The sequence below is a fragment of the Colletes latitarsis genome, chromosome 7 (genome assembly GCF_051014445.1).
Source record: "Colletes latitarsis isolate SP2378_abdomen chromosome 7, iyColLati1, whole genome shotgun sequence".
Lineage (NCBI taxonomy): Eukaryota > Metazoa > Arthropoda > Insecta > Hymenoptera > Colletidae > Colletes > Colletes latitarsis.
In genome coordinates this window covers 22,457,943-22,470,098 of record NC_135140.1, presented here as the reverse complement: position 1 = coordinate 22,470,098, position 12,156 = coordinate 22,457,943, and the positions used below count along the sequence as shown (strand labels likewise).

The 12,156-nt window shown below is 46.3% G+C and overlaps 1 protein-coding gene across 5 annotated transcripts in view; it reads left to right on the top strand.

The window, feature by feature from the left end:
• The window catches only part of Msi (RNA-binding protein musashi), a 96,698-nt gene that overhangs the window by 34,517 nt on the left and 50,025 nt on the right, over positions 1 to 12,156 (top strand). For 3 of the 5 annotated variants that reach the window (XM_076769675.1, XM_076769674.1, XM_076769676.1), the window contains exon 2: positions 7,363 to 7,484. The exons of the other annotated variants lie outside the window; for them this stretch is intronic. In XM_076769675.1, coding sequence (XP_076625790.1) covers positions 7,429 to 7,484 — 56 coding nt within the window. In that variant the 5' untranslated portion in view covers positions 7,363 to 7,428. The remainder of the gene's footprint in view (positions 1 to 7,362; positions 7,485 to 12,156) is intronic. 5 annotated transcript variants of the gene reach the window in all.

Below are 12,156 nucleotides of genomic sequence, written 5' to 3'. Positions count from 1 at the left end.
ATAACATACGTATATACATATACGCCCGATCGATGCCCCAGCGTGAATCGTGACTGTTATATACCCCTCTCGTGATATCTCGTGATTAGACTCGAATGCATAATTAACCCTTAGAGGATGTTCCCGTGCGGGAATGCTTATAATTGTCGTATTCGTTGTGGCGGCCAGAGATTTAGAAGGGACGATCTTAGACACGTAACCTCGAGAGTTCGTGGTCTCTCGAGATCTCTCATCAAATGTAAACAAATTACTAGCGTCACTATTTATACCTGTTAGAAATGAATCTTTGTCGCTGGCGAATGCAGCCAGAGCACTGCCGCGATGGCTGCGTTAATTATCGTGGCTGAGAAAAGGATATCGGACGTGGCGAAGAATCTGTTGGGGGCCTACCGCGAAATATCGAACGTCAGAGAGTGGCCACTTGGTCGTCCATAAAAGTCGACGACGACGACGTTCGATCTCGCCGATATCGACGATAACGTTTTTACCTTGGACGTAAACGCCATGTCAATTACCGACAAGCCTGCGCGGATAATACATCCGGCAAGAGTGAGCCGGAACGTTATTCCGTTCTCCCAGCATTTATCCGACGTCTCGTAACGATCGCGCGTCTTAGCCGTTCACCTTTAATACGCCTCGACTCGTACGCTCAAACTATGTAGTACGGGTTAAAGATCGCGATCTTTTCTCGTCGAGTCTTCTTCCGTCCTTGGTGTCTAAATTCGTTTCGTTAAAGTAATCGGCTACTTTCTTAGTTGCCGTAAATCCGAAAAACGGTTAGACAGGAACGGATCGGAAGTTATCTAAACGGACGAATCGAGGCTAGGAGAAGGAGACCGAGGGAACATTGACAGAGACTAACCCAATTTGCAGAGAGAACTAAAGGCGGGGGGAAACTCATTCTGGAAATCCATTAAGGTCTCTGATTCGATCGTTTTTTCTACGACCTGGCAGGGGAAAGAGCGAGACAAGACTGTCTGGAAGACGCGTAAGCGGTTTGTGGTACGCCAACTATGATCAACGAGAAACCGAGCCTATTCTGGTTCGCCCACGTGCTCGTTTCCTTCACTCTTTTTACGACGATAACGACATACTGGCACTGTTGGTTGCGAACACTCGACCAAGAAGGATTTTATTTACTTGCACTCGCTAACGCGTGAAACGTACAAACTGCAGAAATTTCAAAGGAGAAATACACTAATTTCGACGTATCGGTATATCTTGACGCGACGAATGTTATTCTTTATCAAGTACGTAATTAAAATGATTCCAAGTCGTTCGAAAACTACGGTCGGTCATCGTTACGTGCGTCGCTATCCCACCGTAGAGTCGCGATGTCGTATCCCAACTCGATCGGAAGTTGGAACGTCCGAGAACTTGACCGTCCTCATCGAGTGCATGACGCGACGTTGCCCTCCTACTACCAGAATGCAATGCAACAGACAGTCAAACTAACAGTGTAACGATCATTTTTATCTTTTTTTTTTCTTAAACTTTCAATGTTTCTCTTCAGCACGAAAGTATGCAATTGTTGAACGCGAAACGGTTTTCTGAACCGTTTCTATTATGCACGCATTGCGTTGCATAAAACGTGTCGGGCATGTAGTTTCATCGTTTCGAACCAGATACGATGGCGTAAATGGTAAAGGGGATTTACGACTTCCCAGTTGGATCGGATAGAGAAAGTGGACGCGATTCGCGAGTCGACCGCGCGCACACCGTTTATAGTCACTGCCGACCTACTACACTCTCGATTCATCTTAACGACTACGATGCAACTGCCTATAATCGTAGCTTTTCGGTACGAAGGTAGAACGCGCAAGTACGCCGATAGATGTTTGCATTTTATATTTAATCGATAGTTTTTCTATTCGTCCGTAGTCGATATCAGTCTCGGTCGAGTTGAGAGACCATTCGAGAGTCGGACCTATAATTCTGCTGCTCGCAGACGCACGAGCGAAACTTTAATTTCCCGGATCGAAGGAAACTAGTTTCCATTTTTAGTCGTAAACGATCGCTTTCGTTGGACGTTTGCGAAAAAGGAATGAAAATACGATGGTGACGATAAATGCATCCACGAGGGGCATACACGGAACGCACTCTTTTTTAGAATCGAACGTCGTTCCTTTTGTATGGAAATTTGATTTCCGTAACTCTAAAGAGTATCCCGAAGGTCGATTAAAACTGGCAAGAAAATCTGTCTTACTCGATGGAATCTGTTGATCGTCAACAACCCCCAAGGAATTCAGTGTATTTAGAGAGGAGGTGACGCGACAACACGCGTTGCGTGCACAACAAAATTGGTTTTCCTCGAAAAGGCGGTGCAAAATGGGCCACTCGACGTTATAACCTAGATTTCGAGCGAGCCACGCGAACCGGAAGACGAGTACTCGCGAGAATCCCTCGCGCGGATACGAACGTGAGATCCTTTTCGGCACGCTTTCGACCTTTTTCCATACTCGCCGTTCCCGTGTTCACCGTTCACTGTTTACCGTTCATCCCAGGAATCCGCGGACCGAGTGATCTTTTCAGAACTCTCGTACGTCCTTTTTCCGCTGAAATTACAAAGCACCGTGACCATGTCGAGCGAAACTTCGCTCCACGCTTCGATTGCTAGAGAAATTTCGGCCAAGACTACGGATGCTTTTTTCCAATTATTCGTTCAAAGTTCTAACTCTGCTTTTCGATATTTCGTAGGTATCATGTTTTCACGCGGTTTGGCAACTTTTCTCTCTATGAATGCAATAACTAGAGAGCTTAAGGGACAATCGACACTCCCGAGATTTCACAGGCCAATAAACTGGAAAAATCCAAGTGACGGTGATAAAAATTTATTTCGATGGAAGATCTTTGGTCGTGTTTTCATCGACTTGGGTGCGAAACGTAAGTGGTAACGAAGGACAGAATCGAAGAAAAACGGTGGTGAAAGCGTGGAACGGAATGGAAATCGACAGCGTGGACAGTGTGCTCCGCAGACTTTATTAATTCTTAGCTTCCTAATTGGATTACCCTCGAATTAATTGGCGCGATTAAAGAGTCGAACCGGTCGGCATCGTCGGCGAACGAAACTCACCCCTCTCTCCGGTTTAAATGCGCGGAAATTCATTGGACCTCGTGTTTCGACGTCGTTCGAATCTCCTTCAAAGGATCGACGAAACGTTTTCACCCTTTGCTACAACTCTTCGTTCCTACTAACTTTTTCCACTTGCGTTAGGATAGATGCGTTCAAAATTAAAAGTCGGTACTATGAATTCGATCAGTCGAACTGTGCAAAGTTGTTTTGCTCGAGAAGGTTGTTTATCAGCGTGTCGAGACTACGACGCGAAAACTTGGCTACGTTATTTGTCAGAGTATGAGAAACAAGCACGAAGATGTACCGTTCGAAACGTAAAAGATAGATTGCAGAACTCTTTACGTCGAACGGTACTTAACTTGCACGGATCGAAATTCGTCCTTTCTGTCGAGAAACTCGCTTCGAACGTATTTGTTTAGTGAGAAGGCAGATAGGTGCCGGTATGAACGCAACTGAACGCGTTGAACTTCGGCCAAGGGACCGGAAGTTGGCTTGGAAGGTTACCAAAAGAAGTCCGGGGAGAGAGAGACAGCCGTCCTGGCGCCCGTGCAACCCCATTCGACGATGACGAGAAAATAAAAACAAAGAGTGGGGAGCGGTGGCGTCGGCGACTAGTACGAATTTGCATAGCAAACGGTCGCAGTTTGCGATTTTCTCTAGAGCGCTTCTCGTAAGCTGCTCGATCCTCTACCACCCTCTCTCTTTTTACGTGCTCTCGTGCGGCGTGTCGATCCGTGAATTATATTCCAAAGGATTCGTCACGTAAAACCTGCATTATTCGAATCCTCTTTAACGAGAGGCCATCTATTTCTTCAACGAAAAGTACTATTTTGAACTCTAGAACTAAACCGTTTTACGACTGTAATAATTTTCAAACATTTCCACGTACGCTTAGAGATAATTATGCACTGCTATACTACCGTCTAGGCAACGGTGTCTAGTCGATCGTACAAGATTCAACTTACAGATATAGTCGAAGAACGTTGGCAGCGGTAGGCCGCGACAACCTTCGCAGCGTTAAAAGATTATGCCCCGTAACTCAAAACACCCTCGAATCGGAGCAAAGCGTCAAAAGCTCGTGATCGTTGCTCGACCGTCGCCGCGCTTTGGATAGGCCGGTCTACAGGAATGTTTGCCTCGAGGGGCGGTGGTTGCTGGTTAGCTTGACCAGAGTTGTTCGAAGGGGTAACGATGCGCGGTCCACCAGGAGTCGATGTCGATGTCAGACGACGTGGCCAGACTATCTGGCGCTATTCCCCTCGCGAGTCAACGTTTACTCGTTCTTTGCTTTCGTCTATTATGCTCTCCTCTTTTAAATCTCCAATTTCGTACCACGAGTAATCAATATTGACACCGTTCGAAAAAGAAAATGCTGTCGAGCATCTTGATGCACGGATCAGACTGCTCGGTACCTGGTCTCGTCGACGAATGTCTTCCGCGACGTGCGATTCTATTTAAGCTTTCGCAGAATCGCAACCGAGTAGTCGTGAATCGAGAGATTTGGAAGTTCGAAGACTTTCATTTAGCTATTTTCACCTCGCGGGATTTTCTATTTTGAACCGGACCGATCAGATGTTTCGTTTGGACAATCGCCAGTTTTGCTACCCTCGGTATGTCTATAATAAGAATGGGATTATCAAGATGTAGCTATACATTAACTTTCGTACGTAACGGTTGCGATACATCGAGCCATACCGCGACAAGTGTGCATAATTCGGTACATTTGAAATGTTGGTTTTGTCGAACAACAACCTCGGCTACCGTCTATCTTGTACGATTCCTTGATAATATATTCTCGGCGCATTCAAATACGACAATATGCCGGAGATCTTTTTTAAGTAGGAAAAAACGATGGAGAAAATAACGCCCCGATTCCCGAATTCAGCGTAATAAAAATATCGAAACGAGTACCAGAATGGACTAAATACTAAATACGTATATGTTGGATTATCCTCAATTAACCTGGATACGTTGCGTTTCGGCCGCTACGCGACTACGATTTCGCAATAATCCGTTGCGGTTGTGCACACTGCATGGTCCGGTGCTGTGTTTCGACAAGTTGGAGAGATCGCCAAAAACACTGTGGAAAAACAACATTATTCGAGTTAATTAAAGATACTTTTTGAAAGCTCGTAGTATCACAACTAATCGTATGTTTGCCAAAATGCGTTACTTCCGTGTTACGAAATTTGTATAAGAAAAAAATGGTATCGCGACAGACGTCGATGGAACGGCACTGTTTCCTCTTTCTCGATCCACGACTGGTCGGCGCTGCGCGGCGTTCTCCGATCAACTCCGGAAGTGGAGCGCGCGCACGTTACAAAACGATCGATGAACCGTGACGAAAACAAAGAATCTGCCCCCGTTTCGCCAACTATCCTCTGAAGATAATGCTGCGAAACGCGAATCGCCGCCCTTATCAACGTCGCGCGAGTCGACAAACAATGGCGACTGACAATGCCGGCGATCGATGACAACGGATTTCGTGGCTGTCGGTTTCTCTCACTATGTACATGTACATATATGTATAGGCGTGCTTCGTTTCCCGCGTTCCCAACGTTTTCCAAGCGTTTCTCGATGTTCCCGCTAATTAGCGCCATCCTCTTCGATCCTCGGTTTCGGCGTAGCCATCGATGCGGAGCCGGCTTTTTAAGCTTCCCGTTAGAAAGGTCCGTGTAATCTGCGATCGGAGATTGACGGGAGGCCCCGAGGCGAAAGCGTCTGTAGGAAAATTAAACAGGCAGACACGGATCGAAGTATTTTAGTAGTTATACCGAAGTATACGAATTCACGAACGTAGACTAGTTTGATCGGTGAAAATTTTCGAGATCTATTAATTTGAATCGGGCCAACGGATGGAATGTCACGCGATAATTTCCACTAGATCTTCTTGCTAATCAAGAATTAATTCTCCTCGACGAAGAGACGGTTCGCGCGACCGGTATGAAATTCTCGCCAAACTCGGAGATGATCCGTTCATTATGACACAGAATATAGCAGTCGGCCAAATAATTTTCCCATCAGCCGGTTAATTTGAATCGCACCGGGAAACATTCGAGTCCGCGGAGAATTTGCATAGTATGTTCGCAATCCATCTCGTGGAGACCGGGTTTCTCGAGTTACGAACCCTCGACGGAAACGCGTACGCAAAGTATTTACTAAGGGAGGAATTTTCAAATTTACAAATCGTATCAACGGGTGCGCTGGAACATAATTGATCCAAGATCGTTCTCCTATGGTCCGTCAGTAGTGTATAGACTCGGTGGACTTTCAGCGAGTACAACGAAACGATCCATCCTGCGCTCGCATCTGCCTATTTATCTTGCTCAGCCGGCTTTTTCCGAGGACGCAGCCGTTAGAGATGCAGTCAGCCGCCGGTGATAATGATGCACAACGGAGATGCACGCGAGCAGAGCTTACACGTGTAACAACTCCACGGCTAGCTGCTTCGGCTGGTTAAAGGGACGACGACGTGGCGCGGCGCGGAGAGAAAAAGAAACGACGGGGCTTGAAAGGGAGAAAACAGGGAAACAGGGACCGGTGGGTAAAGGAACGACGTTGGGACGAAATGCGAAGGGCGATGAGCGAAGAGAGGAGGTAAAATGTGGGAGTCGGGGGATTGCGAGGAAAAGGCGAAGAGAGATAGAAAAGAAAAAAATGAAAAAAATGAAAGCAAGCGAGAGGACGAAAGCTGCAGGAAGAAACAGAGAAAGAGACTGATAGGGAGAAGGAGGGTGGGTGGAACAGGGTGAAAGAGTCTGGTGGCAGTCCATTAACGAGTGCCGTTTTCATACCTCTTCTATGCCACCCCCCCAGTTCCCTCCCTCTAGTTCTGATCCTCTCGCTCGGCAGCCGTTCCTCGCCTCCTTACTTCGTCTCTCTTGCTGTTTGAAAGAGCGCCTACCAGCACAATAGATCGTTCATTACCGATACCGGGTACCGGCGCGACGCATACCCGGCCAAAAGTAAAGAGATAATGCGAGAAAGGAAGAGCGTAGAAGGCGCGAGTTTTCTTCAAAACCGGACGCCGCCCTCTACGAGTATTTCTTAGCGACGCTTCGACCGATAAATGGAAAATGTCTCGAAAATGTATCGTTGTTCCGACTAAACTTTTCATTTTTCGTTTCTCTTTTTTTCCTAACCATACGTGTCGTGGAATCGGTTCGTGCATCGTTTCTTGTTAGTTTAATGCATTAACGATCGTCGTAACGGTTCCACGGGAGATGCGATTAACGGTGAATTTTCCGAGAAACTTGGAAGCTTAATGGCGCAATCCTTCCTGCTTCCAGCGACGCGTCACAACCATAAAGAGTACCGGAATTGACAGGACGGACAGAGTGCAGCCGCGACCACCGATGGCGGCCGCGAGCTTTCCGCCAAACTTCGCGAACGTCGGTATTCTGGAGAACTGGTAAGTGACTACGTAATAGCTTGTCATGCCTTGGAATTACTACTGGAAGCCTCTTAAAAGTCGCGAAAGCTTCGTTAAAGTGTGGAGAGGTTGCCCCGAGACACCTATTCGAACGGCCAACTCGTGCAACCGCCACGGTTCCCCTTCGTCTTTCTTTCCTCGCGGACCGTCCTCGGATCGATTACAAGCGACACGGAATCGCCGTTCCTCTTTCCGCTGGTCGCAAAATCCTCGACAAATAGCAAGAAATAGCCGGTCGAACGGCTCTACCGAAGATCTACGGAATTTTACGATTCCGCGTATTTCAACGTTAGCGAACGGTGGATTCGGCGTAACGACGACGCATAACCGAGACGGTTGCACGCTTACGTTGCGTACCAGCGAACCCTCTAGTACCCCTTTGGAAGCTTCGTTCGATCTAGATCTGTCCGTAGTGCATGCTGTTTTGGTGTAACACGCGCGTCTACCAGCTGCGAGGATTGGACATTCGCGTTGAAAAATCTCTCTTCTAGCAACGGTTGCCGCGCATTCCTTGAATCCTTCGACCACGATCGAGTTGCGATCGGTGAAGACCGAGAAGATGCATATGTGTTAACGGAACTCTGTTAACGTGTATTGCACGGAAGTGCCGCCCCGTGGCTCGAGTTTTCGCGTAGACGCTGATAATCGGTACGAACGTGTATTGTAAAAGCGAACAAACGCCGAGACTCGAAAACCGCGGCGAACAGACTGCGCATTTCAGAGGAATTCGTGTCAACGATTGTGCATACAGCAATGCACCGTCAAGTTTCTGCTCGACCGCGTCTAACTCGTGGACAACTTCGGAATATTCCGAGGAATAAAAGCACGGTTATTTGGTCCGTCATCGATACCGATTATTTCTGTTTCTTGACAAATTCACTAGTTCGTTTCAAAGCTCGGTAATCACCGTTCTCGTTTAAACTTTGGTCGATGGAAAATACTCACGCAAACCATCGCAAACAATTACTCGAACCAGAGAATTCACGATACATCGTAGAAATACATACGTGTAAACAGCGTGTATGGGTTACCGTCTCCGAAATACCGTGTAAAAGGGAAATCACGCTCGAATAAGATAAAAAATGGCGACAAAGAGTACGATTACCGGCAACTAGACGATACTAATGTCCAATGTTCGCTGGAGAGCTTTATCTTTTAGAGTCGATATCGAGCTTAAGAGATGCTTTGCACGAACAACCGAAAGGCCTTCGTGATGAAAGTTATCTCGCCGTTCGTAAGATCGGCTCCCGCGCATTCGTGCGAAAGAATCCTTACTCTGGATACCGAGTCCAGTAAAAGCTTTACTCTCGATAGCAATTTTCAAAAGCTCTGCAACGAACACCAGACATAAAATATCGTTATCTGTCGGAAGCATCCTCTTTGGCACCACCTTGACCCGGTTCGCTTACCACTTGAGAAGTCGTAGAGCTCCTATTAGACCATTAATAAGCTTCTTCCTTATTTTCGGATACGTTTAGCGTAAACGTCGAGTCGTTTTTCTTATATACATATACCCGCAATTTCTTTAGTTTCATCTTTATCGGTACAAACATTTTCGCAAGTTTTTGCTCATTTCGTCGGTGAACCGGGGAAATACGGATTTCCTCGACGGAAGGATACGACCGTTGTCCTATCGGTCTTCGAGTCTCTTTCCCTTCTTTCTCTTTGCGTCTTCCTCGAAGACGCTCGATTCGCTTCGATAACTCGGATACAACCGTCGAACAAATTTAACGGTTCACCAGATCATTTGCCGATACCTAGAATTACGATCTCTATGTTCTTCGACGCGATAAATCGGAGATATACAATTTTCTTTCTAACCGCATACATATAATAAAATATCGTCGTTGAAAATGAAATTCAGGTTATTCCAGTTCACGAGGGGCTTCGAAACTGTTCCGTTTTCGCGTTGCCGCTGCAAACCAGTCGACATTTTCTATTGTCGACCGAATATGCACATCCGAATCTACCTTAAAGGTCGTTCCGCGCACGTAGAAAAGACGGGGGAGTGTCAAAAGAGGCATAATAGGGCAAAGAAAGAGGCAACGGGGCCATTGTTGCGCGTAACGAAAAGCCCGAAATGCACTTCAAAGAAGACGAAACATGCTCGGTGCGCGGTAATTGGTGCGACGAATTTCGGTCGAGCCGCGGGAAACTCGTACCTTCTACCCCAGACCGAGAGAAGTCGTTGTAATTTTACGATGCTTCGAATTTTAATTAAGCGTAGTTTAGGTGGACTACCAACAACTACCAATGTTATTAGATCCGTCGTTGATGGTCGGTTGCAACTCAACGATAAAATCAACTCGAGAACAAAGTTAAGGGAAATGATATTTCGTTCGGGAGGAAACCGACATATTCGTGCACTTTATCTATCCTAGTAAGGACCTCTCCTTGCTGGTCGTTTGCCGTTTACTTTCTCGCTGTTGACAGCTTAAATAAAGTGGTGCGAACAATGCGTGATGATTGTTAGTCTACGGATAAACACCCGGACGAACACGAAGAGACGCGATTCGTACAACTTTGGTCGGATTGAAATGTAGGCCTCTCGTATTTCTCTCTTTCTATCTCGTCTTCTCTCCCCATCTCGAGCAGTTTTGATTAAAGCTCCCTTTCAAAGAGAGCAGGTCGCAATTTTAGAAACGGAGCCGTTTTTTCGCGCTTTTTTCGCGCTCCTCCTCGACAGGACAGGCAGGAAGCCGCGATTAACTCTTTCTTCGCAGACTTCCTTTGTTCTTGACCTACGCGGGGTTCCGAGATTCGGTAGATCGAACGAGGAAAACGGTAATCAACCTTTGTGACTCGCGCGTGGGACGAGATCTCGAAGATGACTCACGGAGACTCCGACTATCCGCGTCCTTTGTAACGTTCGCTGGAATATACGTAGCAATTTATGATCGTTGAAGAGTTCTCTTTGCTCGTTCATTTCGGCTTATGCGTTTTCGGTATATTCGAATAAAAATTTTCAATAAATTTTAAATCGGAATACGGGAAGGTTGGTCATTTAATAATTCCTATTGCGAATCAAACATATAACTCAAGTGATTTAAAAAATTCGCGTCGGATACTCGTCGATCGGGCGTATCAATCGTTCGCGAAGAGATTAATGGAGATCCGTTCCGAATGGACGGCGGGATATCTGGTTCGCTAATTCGGATCAAATTCAACGGCTATTGCGGCTATAATTCACCGCTAAACGGATATGATAATGGGCCTAATTACCCGTCGCGGAGCGTACTCTGTTGCTAATATCGGCGGTCGCCACTTTGTTGTGCACGCGCAGCTGTCGACGCTACTATTTTCGCGAATTCATTGAGAAAGGAGAAGATGAGGAAGATGTTTCGGTTGATAACGGTTCCCGCGTTGACTGCTGGCGGTGCTAATTTATTTTACGAGAATAACACACGTGCGAAGGCAGGTGCACCGACGCCCACGCGGCGTAAATTCGGAGTCTGGCATGACGTGGGCGGTTCCTAAAATTGGCTAATGTCAACTGATTAATGTAGTATAATACATGTATTTACGATAATATCCACAATCTTGAACGCGTTTTTCTTTTTTGAAAAAATGAACCTTGTTTCGCATTATTACGTGGTTTATCGATACTCGTTCGATACTTTCCTTTCGTCGGCTTTGCTCTACACGATCGCTGTAAATTATAAATCGTGTTGCTCGACGTTTTCCTGTTTACGATGCAAATTACAAAACAGTTACCTTCCTCCCAGAAAATTGTCGATATTAAAAAAGAAAGGTATTGTAGCGAGTTTCTTTCAACGCGTCGTTCGGAGAAAAATGTCTCGTTTTTCTTCGTACAACGTCCTGAATAATTTATGTCTCGCATTTTTATGCGAACGTAACTTTTGCTAAAAGGTAATCCACGACATGGAGGATACCTATTCGAAAGGTAGACGACTGATCCTTAAAAATCCTTATCGATCGAATAAGTAGACGCGTAAGTACTCGTAGGGCACAGCGTAGGGTGTGTATTTAATCGATCGGTCGGAAATTAGCTCAAATTCGTTGGATCTTTTCCTAGCTCTTCGAGTATTCTATTTGCAAGCGATACGATCGGTGAATACTACGCAGCAACGTTTCCACGTCAGGCTGCCATTACCGTGAATATTGCAGAGCAGAATGCTCGGTTGCGCGGCCGCGACCGTAATCCTTCGAAAGCGGCTCAGCGTTCGTAAATCGAACGGTAGCCTATAACGATAGGCTTCGTCGATGCTTCCAAGATATGGGACACCCCGGCTTGCGGCTGCCTTTTACCGACTTGGGTAAATACAAAATTTAATGGCGGTACGAACGCAACGCGAGAAATCGTGCAGCTCTTGGCCGACTGTTTCGTTCCGATGGGGGTAGCGAGACGGCTTAAAAAGAAAAAACTCGAACACGTTAGCTTAAGTGTAACAGGATGCCGAGCTGTTACAAATGATATGGATTTCAAACTCACCGAAACCGTACCATGTAGCGACGGGATTGCTGAGAATGAAAAGATTTCCAATAGTTGGACGCAGTCGCGTAGCCCTGCGTTTTAATTACACCTCGCGCGAGATTTTCAACGAAATATCCGAGAATCTGACTCGCAATTTTTCGCCCGTAACAGTAAGGAATAAAATAGCATGGAAGCAGGAAGCTGAGGGAGATCCGC